The 22,905-nt window shown below is 32.4% G+C and overlaps 1 protein-coding gene across 1 annotated transcript; it reads left to right on the top strand.

Annotated features, from left to right (window-relative positions):
• The first annotated feature begins 1,459 nt into the window (after positions 1 to 1,459).
• On the top strand, positions 1,460 to 17,183 carry LOC111419685 (microcephalin). The gene is made up of 5 exons (XM_023052534.2): positions 1,460 to 2,045; positions 2,100 to 2,264; positions 2,334 to 4,109; positions 4,166 to 4,243; positions 16,027 to 17,183. Exons 1-5 carry the CDS (start codon positions 1,548 to 1,550, stop codon positions 16,315 to 16,317), a joined length of 2,808 nt encoding a protein of 935 aa, XP_022908302.2. The 5' UTR covers positions 1,460 to 1,547; the 3' UTR covers positions 16,318 to 17,183.
• Positions 17,184 to 22,905: the final 5,722 nt, after the last annotated feature.

The following is a 22,905-nucleotide window of genomic DNA, read 5'->3' as shown; positions in this document are numbered from 1 at the left end:
GAAAAAGCAACAAATTCATCAAATTTTCATATTTTCGTATCTATCTCGATATTGACGCATCTAAGAGTAAAAGTGCAAGAGAGCAATATTGTTAACAATAAAATTGGTAACAATTTTTGTTGTAAATGTTTTCTTATAGCATGCTCCGATTCCCAAGTGTTACCTTTAATAACTTGAAAAAGCAACAAATTCATCAAATTTTCATATTTTCGTATCTATCTCGATATTGACGCATCTAAGAGTAAAAGTGCAAGAGAGCAATATTGTTAACAATAAAATTGGTAACAATTTTTGTTGTAAATGTTTTCTTATAGCATGCTCCGATTCCCAAGTGTTACCTTTAATAACTTGAAAAAGCAACAAATTCATCAAATTTTCATATTTTCGTATCTATCTCGATATTGACGCATCTAAGAGTAAAAGTGCAATAGAGCAATATTGTTAACAATAAAATTGGTAACAATTTTTGTTATAAAAGTTTTCTTATAACATGCTCCGATTTCCAAGTGTTACCTTTAATAATTTGAAAAATCAACAAATTAATAAAATTTTCATATTTTCGTATCTATCTCGATATTGACGTACCTAAGAGCAAATGTGCAAGATAGCAATATTGTTAACAACAAAATTTGCAACAATTTCTGTTATAAAAGTTTTTTTATTGCTAGCTCCGATTCTCAAGTGTTACCTTTAATAACTTGAAAGAGCAACAAATTCATCAAATTTTCATATTTTCATATCTATCTCGATATTGACGCATCTAAGAGCAAAAGTGCAAGAGAGCAATATTGCTAACAGTAAAATTTGCAACAATTTTAGTTATAAAAGTTTTCTTATAGCATGCTCCGATTCCCAAGTGTTACCTTTAATAACTTGAAAGAGCAACAAATTCATAAAATGTTCACATTTTCGTATTTATCTCGATATTGACGTATCTAAGAGCAAAAGTGCAAGAGAGCAATATTGTTAACAATAAAATTTGCAACAATTTTTGTTATAAACGATTTCTCATAGCATGCTCCGATTTCCAAGAGTTACCTTTAATAACTTGAAAGAGCAACAAATTCATAAAATGTCCATATTTTCGTATCCATCTCGATATTGACGTATCTAAGAGCAAAAGTGCAAGAGAGCAATATTGTCAACAATAAAATTTGCAACAATTTTTGTTATAAAAGTTTTCTAATCGCAAGCCTGGTTCTCTTCATTCTCTTCGTTCAAAATCTTCATTATGTATGCGACGATCGCTCACACAAATCAACAGGAAAGAGCCTAAGGAAATTGAAATTATTATTTATAATTAAAAACTTAATAAATTCATTATTAACAAATTTGTATTTATTTTTTTCCTACAAATTATTTTTGAATCTCCCTGTATAATTAAAACATTGTTATGCGATATTTTCCGTTAGAGGGCGCTTTGTTGCAATTTCAACCAATCAAATTTAAAGTTTCGTCCATGTCAAATTAACTGTCAATTTAACCTCAACAAATGTGAGTGAGTGTAATAGTGGTGATTTTAGAATTTTATATAAATAATATTAAAAATGGCATCAAATAACACTTCCCGACATTCGTTATTTTCAACTCCCCAAGCGAATCGAAAATCTTCGTCATGTATGCGACGATCGCTCTCACAAATCAACATGAAAGAGCCCAAGGAAACTTTGTTTAGCACGTTGATGAATGATCCTTTAAAGAAAGCTTTATTGATGCAGCTTTTAGCTAATCACAAAAATGACGAGAAAGAAATCATGGAGTTGCAGAAGAAGAAAGATAAAAATAAATTAACAAAGACAAATAACTTTAGTCCAATGAGTGCTTATAGAAAGAAAGTTTTTGCTGCTGAAATTAGTTCACCCACTCAGAAAGTTTATATTCGAGCCCCACTTCCGTTTAATAAATTGTTATGTGGTGTTGTTGCTTATGTGGAGATTATTAGTAGAGGTCAGGATAGGTCGAGTGGGGTTAAGGCGTTGTTAAAGACAATGGGAGGGAGAGTTTCTGAATTTATTTGTAAAGGGATAACACATGCTATAATTAAAGTAAAATATATTAATTATTAAAGATTTTTGCCATAATTTATTGTCTTTTTTAAGGATGTGTCTTATGAAACTTATAAAAGAGCTAATTTGGTTAAAGCTCAATTAGTTTCTGTTCTTTGGTTGGAAGCCGTTCGAAAAAATCATTGTAGGGTACCCGAAAAGCATTATCCCGCATTAGGTCCACAAGCATACAGCTCAAATGTTTCTTTGCTATGTGAGGTAATTAATTAATTTTCATATTATTACATAAATTAATAAACATTTAATTTTGTATTAAAATATTATTAGGAATTACAACAAGAGTATGCAGAAGTTGTTGAAGATGAATTAGAATGCAGTAGAAATTTGCAAAAGAAGATGGAGGAGGGTTTAAGCGCTCATTTTGGAGAAAATGTCGTTAATTCAAGTATATCAGGGGATTCATTCATATCGTCCGGAATTGGCACTATTTTTCAACATTCAAAGGGAGAGAATAAAGAAAATAGTCAACATATATCTTTAAGTGAAGATGAGAATGTTGATACTTCTGAGCATTCTCTCAATATGCCTTCAAAATCTAATAAAAAAAGTATTGCTTCATCTGACTCAATAGAATTAAATAAAGCTAAACAAAGAACCACATCAAAGGGTTCTAAAAAGTCTATGACTCGTTCTGAGTCTGTAGAATCTTTAAGAATTTCATCAGAAAGTTCTAAACAAAGAACAACCGCATCGAGTGCCTTATCTTCATTGCGAATTTCCACCGAATCTAATAAATCAAAACAAGAACCAAACATTGCTTCTGAACCCATTGAATCTTTACAGTTATCTTCAAACAGTTCAAATCGACGTTCAACCCGATCAAGCGCGTTATCCTCATTAAAAATATCCCTCGATAATGGGTTTAATAAAAAAATTTCTGGCGGTGTTTCCGAACCTATTGGTTCTTTACGTATATCATCAGCAAGTTCTAAACGAAGAACGCCCGAATTATCTGCTGCATTATCTTCTTTACGTGTTTCATTGAGTGATGATTCAAAAGAAATTAGTAGTGATTTTGAGTCGTCAAGATCTTCTAATAGGTTAAAAAAGAAAATGACGAGTTTTGAAACGAATAAGTCTAATACAGAAAATGATTCAATTGAAAATGGAAATTTAAGTCCTGAAATTCCAATACAAAAGAATATTTATGTGCATATTACTGAAAGGAAAAAAAGTCGGGCTCGATTAAATTTTTCATCTAGTGATGAAAATGATGAAAAAGAAGCTATTAAAAGTAGTACAAATAATGTGAGTGTTGTTAAAAGAAAACAATTAAATTTTTCCTCATCAGATGATTCGATAAATGATGATAAATTGAGGAGTAATTTGGAAATTTCTTCAATTTTGATGACTCCAAGCGCAAAAAAGATTTTGGACGCCCTTCAAAATAGTCCATCAAAAAATGATAATAACAATCAACAAAATTCTTCTATTTCCAAAAATTCAAGCGCAAAAAGAAACCTCCACAATAATAGTTCTGAAAATGATTCTGACAAATCTCAAAGAGATGATAAATCGAAGAAAACTCGCAAAAGAAAATTGTACAATGAAAACGATGTTATTGCGCAAATCCTAGATAACGATAAAAAAACGGTAACGACTCCAAAGAGTAAAAAATTTCCTGAAAATGTTATTTCAAAAACGAATACAACTGATGATAATTTATTTAAAACCCCCGGAAAACCGGTAAAAGAGAAAAAGGTAAACGAAAAGAAATTAACTCAACATAATTCTTCTCAAGGTGTTCGCTCTTCACAAAGAATTCGCAGAAGTACTTTAGATTTTTTACCTAAAGAATCTTTTAGAACCCCAAGAAAATATAATACACCCGTAAAGCCGAAGAAAATCACCAGCATCGTTTGTTCAAGATTTCATACTAAAGAATCGATAAAATTTGAAGAAATTGTAAAAAAATTGGGTAATTTTATAACTGAACGCGATGTTACCGAGGATACTTCACATTTAATTTTGGCCGAGCCGAAACGAACTATTAATGTGCTTAGGGCGATGGCAAGAGGTTGTTGGATATTAAGATCTGAATGGGTAATTATAAATATATTTAAGTAAATTTCAATTTATATAAATAATTTTTTTGTTAGTTGTATAAATCTTTAAAAGAACAGAAATGGTTACCAGAAGAGAATTATGAAATGACGGAATTTTCAATGGCTGTACAAGTAAGATATCTTTTTTTTCTAATTTATAACTTTGGCAGGTATCAGACAACATAAAAAGGTCCGAATACATCTTAAGTATTGCTGATTTATACTTACAGAAAATATTGTATCGCATTTGTTGCTTTTATTTAAAATGATACTCAACAATAATAGATAGTGATTGTGAGAAAGTGGCATACCAAAACAGATGCAAAAACTGGGACGAATGAAAGAAGTTATGAAGAAAATGAAACTGCAAAATCTTGAGTTTAAGATGAATCTTGTAACTGGGAGCAAAAATGTTTTGCAAAATTGTCATTTAAAGCTAAAATGACTATATTAAAGAAGATTCAACATACTAAAGTTTAATGATGAAAAGAAAATTTTGAAAAGTAGAAGAAGAAGCAAATCTTCACCTTGCTGTGTTTGTCTATACATTTTAAATTACCTTGAATAATTCCTCATAGGAAATTTAGGTTCATAGAGGTATCTCATTTCTAAAGAGAAAAAAATTTTTTTGATGAGAAAGCACATCACATCAAATCTTTCAAGGCCATTACTACAAAAAAAGATATACAGTGTGACCTATTTGAAAGCGGAACACCCTCGTAAAATTTGTTGCAAATTACCAGATAACGTTACAGATAATGAAAAATATAATTTTTTATCAATTAATTTCATCTGTAACAAATGTAAATAGTTTTTTTGTAATTCGCGACTGTAATGAAAGCTCTATTACAGCATTCGATGCTGTAATGAGATTTTAGTAACATTTTATGGAACCAGTTCAAGTTGGTGACATTGGGTCATTAATTATTCTAGTTGTCAATGTGACAATGTTTGTCTATGGATGTTTAAAGACGTTCTTAGCATCGAATACAAGGTCCACAATGATGAGGACATTGAACTCTGAGCAATTTCTCATATTTTGGGAGGTGTACATGAAACATTTTAGTCAGGGGACATTTTGTGTTTTGACAGTTTCTAATTGTCAATTCAAACTTCTATTTTCAAGTGTTACGGTGTTACCAACTGCTACATACCTATTTCCCTACATTGTCAAAATTTATTTTATTTTTGAGAAAAAAAAAGGATAAAAACGCGAATTACAAAAAATAGCATAAAAAACACGTTTCATAAGACTTAAAGCACTCAAACGTGTCTTACGAAACTTGTTTTTTAATATACTATTGTATTATTGTCTGTATTTTATTACCTTTTTTTGTCATGGTTTACTAGAATCAGATCAAATAAATTCATGAAAAATGATATTTTTCAATTATCTGTAACGGTTTTAATTTCTGACCATTTTTGATGAAATTTGGTATATGCCCATTTCAAAATACCGCTTAATGCAGTGGTGTACTCAAATTTTTTGTAAAAAATTTCCCAATATGATTTCTTCATTTTTTTCACCTAAAAAGTGAAATAGTAGGCCTTTGTTTTTTAAGAAAAACGTGACTCTTTTACCTAAGGTACAGTTTTTTACCCTCTAAAATTAAAAAAAAAAATTATCGAAATCGGATAATAAATACAAATTTTACGAGGGTGTTCCGCTTTCAAATGGGTCGCACTGTATGTAGTTATACGTCAAGAAAGTGGAACGATGAACGACGCAGTAGATGGATTACAGAGCTTATTCTGGATGTAATGAGTTCTTGCAAACCAGGGTTCTAATTTAAATTATGATTTTAATCAATGATTTAAATCAAAAACAAAACTGCAAATAAAACTGCACTTTCTTACAAAATTATCAAAACATGAATACAAAAATTAATATTCATTATAATATTTATACAAGAAAACTAATTTTCCTGCCTTTTCAACACCTAACTTGTTTCGTAAAGTAGAGTGAGCAAGCCCAAATGTTGAAAATATTCTCTCAATAGAAGCTGATGAACAAACTGCACATAAAAATTGCTTTAATGTTGGCAGCACCTTCTCTACTTCAGCAATGAGTTTTTGTGACACCCCACCATTGTAAAGCACTTACATTACTTAAGATTTCCTCTGAAAACATTACTGATGAAAATGGTTCAATTTTTGCTTGTAGTTTTATAGTTAGCGGTAGTAAGTCGGTATTGGAGTACATTTCCTTTATTGTATTTAAAGCCTTCTCTTTTTCTATGGATGTTAACTTATACGTAGTTTTAGTAACATCTAAAATATAGGCTATGTGGTTGTACTGATGATAATTTGTCTTCAAGTAATGTATTTAATTCTTTCTAAACTTCCACTGCGTCAGAGAGGAAAGCATTTTTTGTAATTTGTCAAGTGTTACACTTACAGGTTTTAAGATATTCAAATAATTTTTCGCTGAGCGTTTGAAACCAATGTTTGAAACTTTTTTGTATATTGTCGAGTCTTTTTCCTTTTTATTCTCGTCACACACTTTTAATAGTTTCTCCCATTGGCTTACATATACTTCCAAACAATCTGCCATACTATTCCTTCCACCTCACATCACTTGGCAGCACTAATGATTTTCCATCAAGCTATAATAATTGTATAATTTATAATTTTAAACAACATTTAGTTTTCTCTTCTTCATAATTTGTTCCAAAAGTGTCGTAGAAATTATTTTGCCAGAAGGAAGATTGTAACCAGGTCTTAACAATTCAATTAATTGCCTGGTTCACTTGCGGGTTGCCCATACATCTAAAGCTGTTTATCTATTTCTTGTTTTTTATTAATATGCGTTCGAACAATAAAGTTTTCCAAATTTATGTTAGCATTTATTTTGCGTTTTTTAGATATAACAGCTGAATCATTGTCAGCAAATGACATCAACTAACTTGTAGATGAGCAAGTGCTTGCCGGTCGTTTAGAGAGGGTTAATTGAAAACTGTTTATTACTAGCAATGGTTCATTCAGATAAATTCTCAATTCCTATAGAACAATATTGAAATAACTGAAAATAGTACTTTCTCATATTTTGTTAAAAATTTTACTAAATTTGTAAACATAAAAATATATAAATATGCATAAACAGTAACCCAGCTTTTGATCATGCTGTGTTACATACACAGCCAAGGAGCATATTGCTGCTCTTGATATTGATATTGATTTTTTGTAATTCGCTACGGTAATGGAAGCTATAACAGTACTCAAACGGGTGCTGTAATGAGACTCCTTACAGCATCCGATGCTGTAATGAGATTTTAGTAACATTTTATGGAACCAGTTCAAGTTGGTGACATTGGGTCATTAATTTTTCTAGTTGTCAATGTGACAATGTTTGTCTATGGATGTTTAAACACGTTCTTAGCATCGAATACAAGGTCTACAATGATGAGGACATTGAACTCTAAGCAATTTATCTTATTTTGGGAGGTGTACATGAAACATTTTTGTCAGGTGAATACATTTTGTGTTTTGACAGTTTCTAATTGTCAATTAAAATTTCTATTTTCAAGTGTTCCGGTGCTACCAACTGCTACATACCTATTTCCCTACATTGCCAAAATTTACTGTATTTTTGTTAAAAAAAAGTATAAAAACGCGAATTACAAAAAATAGCATAAAAAACACGTTTCATAAGACTTAAAGCACTCATTCATTAAAAAACTCGTGGCTTCGCCACTCGTTTTTCAACTTGAATTCGTGCATTTCAAGCGTGTCTTACGAAACTTGTTTTTTAATATACTATTACAACATTCAGAGAGTAAAAAAAATTTAATTTTTTTGTTTATACAGTGGTAAATACCGGTTTTATGATGATAATTACAAAAAGAAACGCAATAAAATATGTTGTAGTCTATTTTTGGTAGACTGAAAGCGGTGAATATCTTAAGAATATAATATGTTAAGTCTTTTTAACCCTAGAAAGATAACCTACGTCGAATCGACGTGGTCGATTGGTTATCTTTAACGTACTATAAAATATGGTTATCTTTCTAGGGTTAAGTTGCAGTAAATACTATTTACCTTTAACTAAATTAATTTCTGTGTTACTTGGTGCGACGTCTTCTCCATCAGAATTCCATGGTGTTGTTTCAACCTTTGAACTAGTCCTTGTATATTCTTTCCGCAATTTTTACAAATTCCTCTGCTCCTTCCGGTCTTTCCTCTTTCCACTTTTTCTAATTGTAAGTAATAATTCCAAATTTTGTCTTTTTTCCTCCGCTTATTTTATTTTACTCACTTCACCTTTACAATTTATTAACAGAGACTAAAGATTTTAATCACAACACTTTATATGGAAAGAACAAAAAAACCGACCGTTCGGTTTTATTAATGGCTTCGTCGCGACACGTAACGTATTTCGTCGCGACGATTGTCCCGACTTCGATATACATAAAAAAATATCTTCTAACACGTTCTTAAACGAGAGAACTAGCAAAAAACATTAATAATCTCCCCTTTTATGTTACATAACGTAATTGATCTAAAAATGTATCATATGATTTAAATCATTGATTTTTTTTTATAAAAATCATGATTTATTCGAACCCTGTTGTAAACTAAAACACTGCAGGGTGAATTTCTCACCACTCAATTCTTAACAGGACATGGATACTTTCAGAAATATCTATAGAAGATAGTAAAGATTATGCTGAGTACACTCTGTTCAGTGTTACAAAGCATTGCTGGTATGATAAAAAAGAACTACAGGTAAACGTCGTTTTGCGCCGGTTCGATTTACACCGATTCACAATTACGCCGGTTGGTGCCCGCCTGGGATTCCCCGGTTCACCCGACATCAGACGACAGTAGGCAAAGAATATTCAATTTCTAGTTTCATTATGGAAGACAATAGTGATTCAGAACCTAAACATTGTGCGAAAAAAGCACGAAAAGCAATAAGCATGGAGACAATTACAAAATAGACGTAATTACACGCATTGAAGATGGCCAAACTCGACCTTTTGTCTGCAGAGCTCAAAATTTACCTCCGTCCACTGTGACAACAATTATGAAAAACGCTGAGAAAATAAAAACAACAAAAATATAGAGAAAATGGAAAAAATGTTAGCATTGTGGGTTGATGATGCCAATCAAAAAAATATTCGTGTAACACGAGTAATCATATGCGAAAAAGAACTGTTAATTTTTCTGATTTGAACTTACAGTCAAAAGTTTAAAGAAATTTTGGAACAAAGGAGTTACCCTGCAGATCTCATCTTCAATTTTGATGAAACAGGCGTCCATTGGCAGAAATAGATAAATAATTTACGTGCTCTGTAACACAACCTCCGTTTTACAACCCATGGATCAGGGGGTAATTTCTACCTTTAAAGCGTATCATTTGCGGATAACATTAAAAGCACTGATTAAGGGTCACCCTGTATATAGGATATGTATAAATAAACATGTTAGATTGTTCTTAGAATTTTGACACGGAACCTAACCTTATATCGTCCATTATATTTGTGTTCATTTTACGCCGATTTTGTTTACGCCGGTGTTTCTCGGAACAGAACCCTGGCGCAAAACGACGTTTACCTGTACTTTTATGCCAAATATACTAAGAGAAAAGAAAAGGAAAATGAAACTGTGCGGAGAGGAAGAATCGCCAAATTGACAAACATCTGAATTGATCAGGATCCCTACTGGGACGAAGGATCAATGAAGACAAAACCAAACTCTTGACTCAAAGTACATAAATGATGGAAACGTGGTGTTGGGCAGAGTGTCACCATTGGAGACTACAATTTCGAAGTAATGGATAACTTCGGCTATCTGGACAGCAATTTAAACACCGAAAACGAGCAAAAGTTAGAAGAGAGTGGCCGGAGACTGCGAATGCGGGAATATAGCCCCCATTTTTGATCTTTAAATTTTTCATTGTTGTTCTACATTGTTCCAAAGCGGCAAATAGAAAAAATAAAAACTCGGCGAGAAAAACTAAAAAGAGGGGTGTTTCGACTAGCCCCCCATTTTTTTTTTTTTGGACACTTTACTCTTTGGAAATTGAAGTTTTTGGAGTTTTTCAGGAAGTAATTTATGCGTCAGCGGTTTTAAATTACTCAATAACAATTAAAAAAAATAACTCAAATTTAGTTGATTCAATTTGTTCTAGGTGTTTTACGTTTAAACTAGGGAAAAACGGTTTTTCTGGTTACATCGACATTAATTTTGTAAAATCACATCTATTTTGTTGTTCTAAATTGTTCTTGTTGTTCTAGTTACTTAAAATGTTTATTTAATCACTGCGGCTTTAGTTTTTTTAAAGTTTCATATTAAAAATTAGTACTTACAACAATTAGAACTTACGGATTTGGCCGGATATTAAAAACCTATTACTTAGTACTCCACCATTCACAGGAATTAGTATCTATTTAGGTGTTGGACACTGCAGATAAAAATCAAGTTCAACCCCAATAGGACTTTTTTCATTGAATACAACTTTATTTATTTCAGGTTTGTCATTAGCAATCTCATGGCAACAAACCCAATACGATATATAAAATCTCTTGTTGCCGTTTCGTTTAGTTTTCTTCTCTTCTCTTGTAATTCATCATCACATTCATTACTAACAGAACTGTTGATGTTATCACTTTCAGTTGCTTCGTTGGTTAAATCTGTATCAAAAAAAGTTCATTTTGTTTCTTGGATCCAAATAAGTTGACATATCATCAGTTTTCTTATTAATTTCATTTTTATTCAAATATCGCAATAATGTGGCAATGTAGGGTATCACTTCAGAAATAATCCAGAAACTATAACCATAATGGCCGGATAGATATACCGGATATCCGGCCGAAGGGGATGCCGAATATCCGGTATCCGGCTTTACGCAAAATCACTATCCGTTCCATCATTAGTTTACATGTAGTTTTCTATTGCTTGCTGTACCTGTGCATAGCCAAATACTGTTACGATGTTAATGTCGATTGGTAAAATTATATTTTTATGGAAAGTAACGTTTAAACAATTATTGCAGTTTTTAGTCCTACAATAACAAAATTCTTCTTTGAATAGTTGTGTGCAAATAAATGCAATATTTGAAGTAGCATTATTACACCAGCATATTCTCGCTTACAAGATAATTTATTCCTGTTAATAGTTCAGCTCTTTTTTTATATGTTGCTTTATACTCAGTGATGGGCGCTGGGTAAATACCCGGCGGGTAGGTATTTCTAAAATGTGTATTTATACGGGTATTTACCCCGGCCCAGTGTAAATATCCAAACAGTGGGTATAAAAGTGATACCAGTAAAAATATATCAGATTCCAAAAAAAATGAAGAGGAAGATGATGAGGGCGTTGACGACGAGGAATTGTCAACAATCAAAGACGTATTATCATTAGACGAATCTGTCGTAATTTAGATTAGATCAAGTTATTATGATTATTGTCATCAAGCACCCTCTGCGTCCAATGTTGGACATAGACCTCCCCCATTCTATTCCATTTGATTGTATTCTGTGCTGTCTGAATCCAATTGTTGGTCATTCTTTTGATGTCTACTTCGTCTGTTCGCTCGCGGTCTCCACTCAAGCAACCTTTTTGTCCACTGCTCATTCTTCATTCGCGCGACATGACCCGCCCAGTTCCACTTAAGCTTTGTGATAATGTTGACCACATCATTTACGCCACTTCTTCTTCATAGGTCTTCATTTCGTATGTAGTCCCTCAGAGTTAGACCCAGGATCGACCTATCCATCTATCTTTGCGCTACCTTGGACCCTCCTGGCAGTGGCTACCGTTAATGTTAAAGTTTCGGAGCCTCATGTCATAACCGGAAACACGCATTGATTGAAAGCCTTTTCTCTTGAAGATGTCTCTAAGTTTCCCGTAGGCTGTCCATACGAGTGTGACCCTTCTGTTTAGTTCGCTTGTTTGATTATCTCTCGATAAACGAACCTCATAGCCAAGATATACATAACTGTCAACGCTCTCAATCACATTATTTGTTGATGTTGTTGATGTTTAGAGTTGAAAACGAGATTTATCATAAATTTTGATTTCTCCTCGTTGATATTTAACCCGACTCTTGCACACACCTCCTTTAAGTCGTTCAAAATTAGTTTAATCTCTCCAAGGCTATCCGATATAAGAACTATATCGTCCCCGTAGCGCAAATTACTTAAACATTTGCAATCAATGTTTATGTCTTTTTGGGTACAATCCAGTTGTTTAAATGCACTCTGACGACTGTGATGAACAATTTGGGTTCAACAGTGTCTCGCCTTGTTTTAGTCACAATCAGTATTTTACTACTTTTACTCTTTTCAGTACTTTCATGCAATTTTACCGTCATTGTAGATGTTATAAATAAGTTTGATATATCGATAATCGACTCTGCATTCTTGAAGTGCTTGCCAAACTGCCATCAACTCAATGTAAATTAAATTTTATAAATACCTCTAAATACCCATCTTGGGTAAATACCCTCAGGTATATATCCAGGAAATTTACCCTTGAAAATAAATACCCGGGTTTTTAAAAATAATTTTAGGAAACTAAGGCTATCTAACTGTGCAACTATTCTCAACATAATTTCTAAATGAAGCGAGAAAAACAGTTTTTTTCGGTTTTTCTCGCCGAGTTTTCTTTTTTCTATTTTCCGCTTTGGAACAAAGTAGAACAACTCTAGAACAACAATGAAATATTTAAAAATCAAAAAATGGTGGGCTAACTTACCGCACTCGGAGACTGAGACGATTGAAGGCTTGAGACATTGACGAGGCCAAATACAATTCTTTTACAATTTCTATAAGTGCAATACAAATTTCGAATTCCAATTTCGTTTTTTTTTTAATTTTATTATTTACCTCCTCTATACCTTTTCGGTGATAAATTACCAATTAATTTACCGGCGAGACGATAGCAACAAACCGCCCAGTAACAAACTTTTTCCTTTATATTTCCACCTACTTCTAGGGCCCATATCTTTGTTATTTATAATGCTAGCGGAAAACTAAGCACACGGTTGGAAAGCTTGGTCGTTTCTCTATCTTAAACCGACTTTTCGTCCGCCGATATGTTGATAATGAGAGCAAGAAAAAATAAGAAACGTCGCGCTGCCACGAATTTTTGCCGCGGCTAAACCACGCTTGCGTCAATAACTCTCTTATATGACGGGGAGAAAACTCTAGTACTATATTCATCTTATGGGAAATTTTCTGCTCTTTTCATCGGTATATAACACATCTCAATCACACGTTTGCACAATCGTTTATCAGCCCAGCAACAAACTTTTCCCTAGTATTTCCGTCTACTTTTCGGGCCAATATTTTGGTTATCTAGAAAGATAGCGAAAAACTAAGCACACGGTTGGAAAGCTTGGTCGTTTCTCTATCCTAAACCGAGTTTTCGTCCGCCGATATGTTGATAATAAGAGCAAGAAAAAATAAGAAACGTCGCGCTGCATTCAATTTACCTCAAAATTACCAAACTTCACGGCCTTGTGCAGCCGTTAACAGATGGAAACTCAATAAATGGCTTATATATTTGGAAAGAGCTGACCTTGGACTATCTTATTCCGAGTTTTCGTCCGCCAATATCTATCAGCGTCTGTAAGAAAAACCCACCTGAAAAAGCCCCTACCGATAAAAACACGCAAATATTTCTTGCACTAATAACTTTCCTATTTGACAGGGAGAAAACTTTACAACAATACTCAGCTTATGGGAAATTTCCTGCTCTTTCCAACGATGTGTGACACACCGTGATCACACGTTTGCACAATCCTTTTTTCTGACTATGAACTACCTAAACCACGAATTTTTGCCGCGGCTAAACCACGCTTAGGTCAATAACTAACTCTCTTGTATGACGGGGAGAAAACTCTAGAACTATATTCATTTTATGGGAAATTTTCTGCTCTTTCCAACGGTGTCCGACGCACTTCGCTTACGCGTTTGCATACGCGTTTTTTAAATTGATGAACTGAGTTAAAATGCAAGGTTGGTAACGTTACCAGATTCAAAACCTACAAAACACAATTCAACAATTCGAGTCTAAAATCACTCAAATTCTTCCAAATTCTGATAAAATAGGTGTAACATGAAATAATCTTTCCTTTTTGAACAGTTTAACATGTTTCTAAACGTAAAACTAAAACTAGAACTAACACTAGCACTATCACTAGAACTAACACTAGACCTAGAACTAGAAACTTTCGGGGTCGCTTCCAACTTGTTTTCTGAAGAAGATTGCAACATGGCACCCGAAACGTCAAAAATTTTTTCAAAAAACGCTCGGCTCAACCCGAAAGTTTCTAGTTCTAGGTCTAGTGTCAGTTGTAGTGATAGTGCTAGTGTTAGTTTTAGTTTTATTAACACCGGCCGTGCAACCCGTACTTATACGTTTTTAAACGGTTTTAAATAAATTAAGAGTGAATGAAAAATTATCTGTCAACATGAAATGAAGTTAGGATTCTCTCTCAGGTAAAACTTTGTTCCAATTTTTCCTTCATCATATAAGAAAGTTAGGTTAAGAAGTGATTGCGTTCTGCTACCTGTAGGTTGTCTTTCAGGTGCGTTTCTTTTACAGACGCTGGCAGATATTGACGGCGTCTGTAAATGAAAATTCGAAATAAGACAGGCCAAGGTTAGCTCTTTTCGAATATGTAAACCATTTGTTGAATTTCCTTCTAATAAGGGCTGCAAATTTTTCGCTATTTTTCTAGATAACGAAAATATTGGACCGAAAAGTAGACGGAAATACAAGGGGAAAGTTTGTTGCTGGGCTGAAAAACGATTGTGCAAACGTGTGATTGAGATGTGTTATATACCGTTGAAAAGAGCAGAAAATTTCCCATAAGATGAATATAGTTCTAGAGTTTTCTCCCCGTCATATAAGAGAGTTATTGACCCAAACGTGGTTTAGTCGCGGCAAAAATTCGTGTCAGCGCGACGTTTCTTATTTTTTTTTTGCTCTCATTATCAACATATCGGCGGAGGAAAATAGCGGTTCAAGATAGAGAAACGACCAAGCTTTCCAACCGTGTGCTTAGTTTTTCGCTAGCGTTATAAATAACAAAGATATCCGTCCGAAAAGTACATAGATGGAAATACAAAAGTAAAGTTTGTTGCCAACTGTAGGCTCCTTTTCAGGGGCGTTTTTTTGACAGACGCTGACAGATATTGACGGACGAAAACTCGGAATAAGATAGTCCAAGGTCAGCTCTTTTCGAATATGTAAACCATTTATTAAATTTCCATCTGGTAACGGCTGCACAAGGCCGTGAAGTTTGGTAATTTTAAGGTAAATTGAATGCAGCGCGACGTTTCTTATTTTTTCTTGCTCTTATTATCAACATATCGGCGGACGAAAACTCGGTTTAGGATAAAGAAACGACCAAGCTTTCCAACCGTGTGCTTAGTTTTTCGCTATCTTTCTAGATAACCAAAATATTGGCCCGAAAAGTAGACGGAAATACTAGGGAAAAGTTTGTTGCTGGGCTGATAAACGATTGTGCAAACGTGTGATTGAGATGTGTTATATACCGATGAAAAGAGCAGAAAATTTCCCATAAGATGAATATAGTACTAGAGTTTTCTCTCCGTCATATAAGAGAGTTATTGACGCAAGCGTGGTTTAGCCGCGGCAAAAATTCGTGGCAGCGCGACGTTTCTTATTTTTTCTTGCTCTCGGTTTAATTGTAAGATAGAGAAAAGACCAAGCTTTCCAACCGTGTGCTTAGTTTTTCGCTATCTTTCTAAATAACAAAGATATGGGCCCTAGAAGTAGGTGGAAATATAAAGGAAAAAGTTTGTTGCTGGGCGGTTTGTTGCTATCGTCTCGCCGATAATTAATTTTGCATTATTTAATAAATATACCGTTTCTGAAAACTCTGATATTATTTCTAGATTGATTTATTATAATTTCATTGATTAATTCATTTTGTTTAGAAATCTCGACAAGAAAAACAAGCTTTTGGAAGAAATTATACGATGGATTTATTTAGCGATTGCGGAAAGATTTACATTGCGAAAACATCGACTCCTCAATGTGGTGACCTTCAAAAATTAGTAAAACTATGTAAAGGTAAAATAACAACAATCCGAAAAAATGCAGATATAATCGTTGGGGAATACGTAGAGGGGACCATTAAGTGCGTCAAGGAAAATTGGATTCTGGATTGTATACAATTTTATAAAACCCAGTCTTTCAAGTCGTATTTGTTGTTCTCACCACCTTAAAATAAGTTATTATAGTTTCAATTCAGTTCATTATTTAGTTTTTGACTATATAATATCTGTTTATATATATTTATTTTTTGTACCTGTATTAAAATTCATTGAATTATATATTTTTAAGATAAATCTGTTTTTGTTATGTAGGAAAGTTGAGGAATAGTTTCAATTAATTTTTATCTTTCATCGTATTTCGCTTCATTACCAAGATTTTTAAGTTTAAAAAAATTTATTTTTATAACAACCCTGTTTTCGTTTCGTTCCACAATGATCCGGAACTGAGTCATCGTTCAAAAATCTGAGCCAGGTGGGAGGAGTTCGTCCACTTGGAATATATCCAAGAAATAAAAATTTTCAATGTTGCAGCTCTGCCCGATTGAGAACACATAATCCTTTTTAAATTAGTAAATTTTTTTTTAACGAAAATTCTAAGATTATTTATCTTGAACCGGTATTGATATTATAGGAATTTTCAACGAAAGCATACCAACACATAAAACAGTTCGAATTGGCATGTTCATATAAATAGCCCAACAACGAATCGACTGTGTTTAAAATTTCCCGTTACTCTACTTTTTACGATCGCGCGTTTTGAGTATTTATGTTAAAATTGAAAGATTTTTGCATGAAGAATATTTTCCAGCTTTTCTTAATATAGAATAAGGTCACGTTAGTAATTTACATTGGGCGATATGAGTTACACCTTCTCAAAATAGATCTCGATTAAATCTGAAAGCATCACTTGTACTAATGATCCCTTCTCTCTCCCTCTTAACTTTTTTAAACGCTATAAAATTAAGTGGAGCTGACCAGGCCACTATAAAAACTGTTAGTCAATATTATCGATGAAAATAAATCATTTTAGCACCACACTTAGTTATTTATTTTCTTTTTCTTAAAATGTATCTTACTATAAGACACCCTACATCTTGGAAGAGTGCCCAATAAAGAGTACTGGAAATAATTGTTAATGTTCCATAATTGCATCGTCAAGCCAAGAGTAATAAATTCACGTGCGACAGAGAACCAGTTCTAAGTTAATATTGATCTATTTGGAACGAAAATGAAATAAAAGCGTTTGCCAAATGGGAATTCTCAAAATGAACCTGCCACCTAAAGTTCATTTCTAAATCTTAAAATTCCACCATCATTTCAAAGACCATCGCCTCTAATTATCTCCGAAGCTCTTTCAAAAATTCATCGGTACGTAATATTTTTGATTTGGTGCCAGGCGATCCAATTTTCTTCATTTCGCTCTCTCTACCCAATCGAAACGAATTACCCAACATCATATCATCACCACCTCCAAACCCAAATATCCCGAAATAAATGTTTCGATTCTATTTTTGTTTCGAGTCGTGATAACCAACCAAACTTGATGGTTCCAGCTTGATGGAGTGGCAAAAGGCAGGTAGAGCACCGACGGTAGAGCTCTCTAGGGCCACTCTCGGTGCCGCCGTCGCGACGTCCGTGTCTATAAAAGGCCGCTCCCCCCTTCAGGTAACTTGAGATACGACGGAGGCACCGGCAACGTTCGCAAACCACGCGCTCCAAATTTAAACCCAACTCGTTGAGCGTCGGTGGAAATCGTCTATACACGAAATAAATAAAATTATTTCAAATTTTTATTTTACATCGAAGCAAATTTAATCGATCCTTTTGATTCAAGAAGATTTATTAAAACAACCCTATGGCACGACAGCAGAATCTCGTCGAATTATTTTTGACGTCCACATCGATGCGAAGATGTATTGGCTCACACTCAATTCTAGAAATAGATTCCTTTAAGTCCTCTGTATGGAAAAATAAACGCCTACGGGAATTCTGCGGTGATTAGGTTTGAGTGCATGCGGCTGTGCACTGATTCATAATATTATTTGTTTATGTTCAATACGGAGTAGCATCGTTTTCGAGACGCCAACGTTTTGGCCAGCAATTAAAAGATCTAGAAAAAAATAATGTATCATGGAGTATTTTAATGTAATGATTAAAACAAAATATTATGAGAAAGTAGAAATCCAAACACCTGCTCTGCTTAGCTTTCTATTTTGATGCAAAATGTTCTTGGATGGTCTACCAAAGTTTCTGACGTCTGACATGAATTTGCTTCCAGTAGTACCAATAGTTTCTATTATACGATTTTATTATAAATAAATAGTATCCGGATAACATACATAAATCTCTAGGACTTTCTAGAGAAGGTCAAGACTCAAAAATCTTGTATAACTGCACTTTACTATCCATACCTATGAATTTGTTCGATAAAACAGTGTCTCGTAGAGTTTCCTTTTTCTTCTCTGCCAGATTTCTAAAACTGCACAGATAATTATGCTCAAAAAACCTGACAAACCGGCGTAGCAAGGTGGATCATTCAAATTTGTCTAGCTGTTACCTGCCATTTCCAAATTGTTTGAAAAATTACTGTCAAAACATCTTAAACTCCTCATTAACATACCAGAACATATGAATGAATATATGAATATACGAATGTTTATATCACTATTTCTTCTTGACATATGATTCTTTTAATTTTCTATTCTTCGTATTTATCACAAAAAAAAGCAGTTTGACTGAAAAAATTGTCGCAACGATGTTTATGGACAGTAAGAAATACTTTATGGCACAATGAGCCTTTATTAAATTTGCTTTAAAGTGTTTGTTATCCCATGGTGATATCATTATTCGTTCTTGAGATATGATTTTTTTTAATTTTCTATTCTTTGTATTTATCAAAAAAAAAGCAGTTGGACTTAAAAAATCGTCGTAACAATGTTTATGGAAAATAAGAAATTCTTTTTGGCACATTGACTCTTTATTAAATTTGCTTTAAAATGTTCGTTATCATATCGTGATATCACAATTCGTTCTTGAGATAGGATTGTTTTAATTTTCTTTTCTTTGTATTTATCACAAAAAAAGCAGTTTGACTTAATAGATCGTTGCAACGATGTTAATGGAAAGTAAGATATACTTCATGGCATAATAAGTCTTTATTAAATTTGCTTTAAAGTGTTTGTTATCCCATGGTGATATCAAAATTCGTTCTTGAGATATGATTCTTTAAATTTTCTATTTTTAGTATTTATCACAAAAAAAAGCAGTTTGAAATAAAAAATCGTCGCAACAATGTTTATGGAAAATAAGAAATTCTTTATGGTACAATGAGTCTTTATTAAATTTGCTTTAAAACGTTTGTTATCCCATGGTAATAGCACCATTCGTTCTTGAGATATGATTTTTTAATTTTCTATTCTTTCTATTTATCACAATAAAAAGCAGTTGGACTTAAAAAATCGTCGCAACGATATTTATGGAAAGTAAGAAATTCTTTATGGCACAATGACTCTTTATTAAATTTGCTTTAAAATGTTCGTTATCACATCGTGATATCACAATTCGTTTTTGAGATATTATTCTTTTAATTTTCTATTCTTCGTATTTATCACAATAAAAAGCAATTCGACTTAAAAAATCGTCGCAACGATGTTTATGGAAAGTAAGAAATAATTTATGGCACACTGACTCTTTATTAAATTTGCTTTAAAATGTTTGTTATCCCATGGTGATATCACCAATCGTTCTTGACATATGATTCTTTTAATTTTCTATTCTTCGTATTTATCACAAAAAAAGCAGTTCGACTTAAAAAATCGTCGCAACGATGTTTATGGAAAGTAAGAAATTCTTTATGGCACAATGACTCTTTATTAAATGTACTTTAAAATATTCGTTATCATATCGTGATATCACAATTCGTTCTTGAGATATTATTCTTTTAATTTTCTAATCTTTGTATTTAGCACAATAAAAAGCAGTTCGACTTAAAAAATCGTTGCAACGATGTTTATGCAAACTAAGAAATTCTTTATCGCACAATGAGTCTTTATTAAATTTGCTTTAAAATGTTTGTTATCCCATGGTGATATCACCATTCGTTTTTGATTTTCTATTCTTGGTATTTATCACAATAAAAAGCAGGTGGACTTAAAAAATCGTCGCAACAATGTTTATGGAAAATAAGAAATTCTTTTTGGCACATTGACTCTTTATTAAATTTGTACTCGTTTGTTATCCCATGGTGATATCACCATTCGTTCTTGAGATATGATTTTTTTAATTTTCTATTCTTCGTATTTATTACAAAAAAAGCAGTTTGACTTAAAAAATCGTCGCAACGATGTTTATGGAAAGTAAGAAATTCTTTATGGCACAATGACTCTTTATTAAATTTGAATTAAAATGTTCTTTATCGCATGGTGATATCACCATTCGTTCTTGAGATATGATTCTTCTAATTTTTTATTCTTCGTATTTATCACAAAAAAAGCAGTTTAACTTAAAAAATCGTCGCAACGATGTTTATGGAAAGTAAGAAATACTTTATGGCACAATGACTCTTTATTAAATTTGCTTTAAAATATTCGTTATCGCATAGTGATATCAAAATTCGTGCTTGAGATATGATTCTTTAAATTTTCTATTCTTCGTATATATCACCAAAAAAAGCAGTTTGACTTAAACAATCGTCGCAACGATGTTAATGGAAAGTAAGAAATTCTTTATGGCACAATGACTCTTTATTAAATTTGCTTTAAAATGTTCATTATCATATCGTGATATTACAATTCGTTCTTGAGATATGAGTCTTTTAATTTTTTATTCTTCGTATTTATCACAATAAAAAGCAGTTCGACTTAAACAATCGTCGCAACGATGTTAATGGAAAGTAAGAAATACTTTATGGCACAATGACTCTTTATTAAATTTGCTTTAAAATGTTCATTATCATATCGTGATATCACAATTCGTTCTTGAGATATGAGTCTTTTAATTTTTTATTCTTCGTATTTATCACAATAAAAAGCAGTTCGACTTAAAAAATCGTCGCAACGATGTTTATGGAAAGTAAGAAATTCTTTATGGCACAATGACTCTTTATTAAATTTGCTTTAAAATGTTCGTTATCACATCTTGATATCACAATTCGTTCTTGAGATATGATTCTTTTAATTTTCTATTCTTCGTATTTATCACAAAAAAAGCAGTTTGACTTCATAGATCGTTGCAACGATGTTAATGGAAAGTAAGATATACTTCATGGCATAATAAATCTTTATTAAATTTGCTTTAAAGTGTTTGTTATCCCATGGTGATATCACCATTCGTTCTTGAGATATGATTTTTTTAATTTTCGATTCTTCGTATTTATTACAAAAATAGCAGTTTGACTTAAAAAATCGTCGCAACAATGTTTATGGAAAGTAAGAAATTCTATGAGGCACAATGAGTCTTTATAAAATTTGCTTTAAAATGTTCGTTATCACATCGTGATATCATAATTCGTTCTTGAGATATGATTCTTTTAATTTTCTATTCTTCGTATTTATCACCAAAAAAAGCAGTTTGACTTAAAAAAATCGTCGCAGCGATGTTTATGGAAAGTAAGAAATACTTTATGGCACAATGACTCTTTATTAAATTTGAATTAAAATGTTCTTTATCGCATGGTGATATCACCATTCGTTCTTGAGATATGATTCTTTTAATTTTTTATTCTTCGTATTTATCACAAAAAAAGCAGTTTGACTTAAAAAATCGTCGCAACGAGGTTTATGGAAAGTAAGAAATTCTTTATGGCACAATGACTCTTTATTAAATTTGCTTTAAAATGTTCGTTATTACATCTTGATATCACAAGTCGTTCTTGAGATATGATTCTTTTAATTTTCTATTCTTCGTATTTATCACAAAAAAAAGCAGTTTAACTTAAAAAATCGTCGCAACGATGTTTATGGAAAGTAAGAAATTCTTTATGGCACAATGACTCTTTATTAAATTTGCTTTAAAATGTTCGTTATCACATCTTGATATCACAATTCGTTCTTGAGATATGATTCTTTTAATATTCTATTCTTCGTATTTATTACAAAAAAAGCAGTTCGACTTAAAAAATCGTTGCAACGATGTTTATTGAAAATAAGAAATTCTTTTTAACACATTGGTTCTTTATTAAATTTGATTTAAAATGTTCGTTATAGCATCGTGATATCACAATTCGTTCTTGAGATATGATTTTTTTAATTTTCTATTCTTCGTATTTATCACAAAAAAAGCAGTTTGACTTAAAAAATCGTCGCAACGATGTCTATGGAAAGTAAGAAATTCTTTATGGCACAATGACTCTTTATTAAATTTGCTTTAAAATGTTCGTTATCATATCATGATATCACAATTCGTTCTTGAGATATGAGTCTTTTAATTTTTTAGTCTCCGTATTTATCACAATAAAAAGCAGTTTAACTTAAAAAATCGTCGCAACGATGATTATGGAAAGTTAGAAATTATTTATGGCACACTGACTCTTTATTAAATTTGCTTTAAAATGTTTATTATCCCATGGTGATATCACCATTCGTTCTTGAGATATGATTTTCTTAATTTTCTATTCTTCGTATTTATCAGAAAAAAAGCAGTTTAACTTAAAAAATCGTCGCAACGATGTTTATGGAAAGTAAGAAATTCTTTATGGCACAATGACTCTTTATTAAATTTGCTTTAAAATGTTCGTTATTACATCTTGATATCACAAGTCGT

The sequence above is a fragment of the Onthophagus taurus genome, chromosome 1 (genome assembly GCF_036711975.1).
Source record: "Onthophagus taurus isolate NC chromosome 1, IU_Otau_3.0, whole genome shotgun sequence".
NCBI lineage: Eukaryota > Metazoa > Arthropoda > Insecta > Coleoptera > Scarabaeidae > Onthophagus > Onthophagus taurus.
This window is presented reverse-complemented; position numbering and strand designations above follow the sequence as displayed.

Excerpts from the sequence above, each read along its gene's own strand:
- LOC111419685 (XM_023052534.2), top strand. The coding sequence starts at position 1,548 with ATGGCATCAAATAACACTTCCCGACATTCGTTATTTTCAACTCCCCAA. Across the intron at positions 2,265-2,333 it reads ATGTTTCTTTGCTATGTGAG|GAATTACAACAAGAGTATGC; the intron begins GTAATTAATTAA and ends AAATATTATTAG. Across the intron at positions 4,110-4,165 it reads GGATATTAAGATCTGAATGG|TTGTATAAATCTTTAAAAGA; the intron begins GTAATTATAAAT and ends TTTTTTTGTTAG.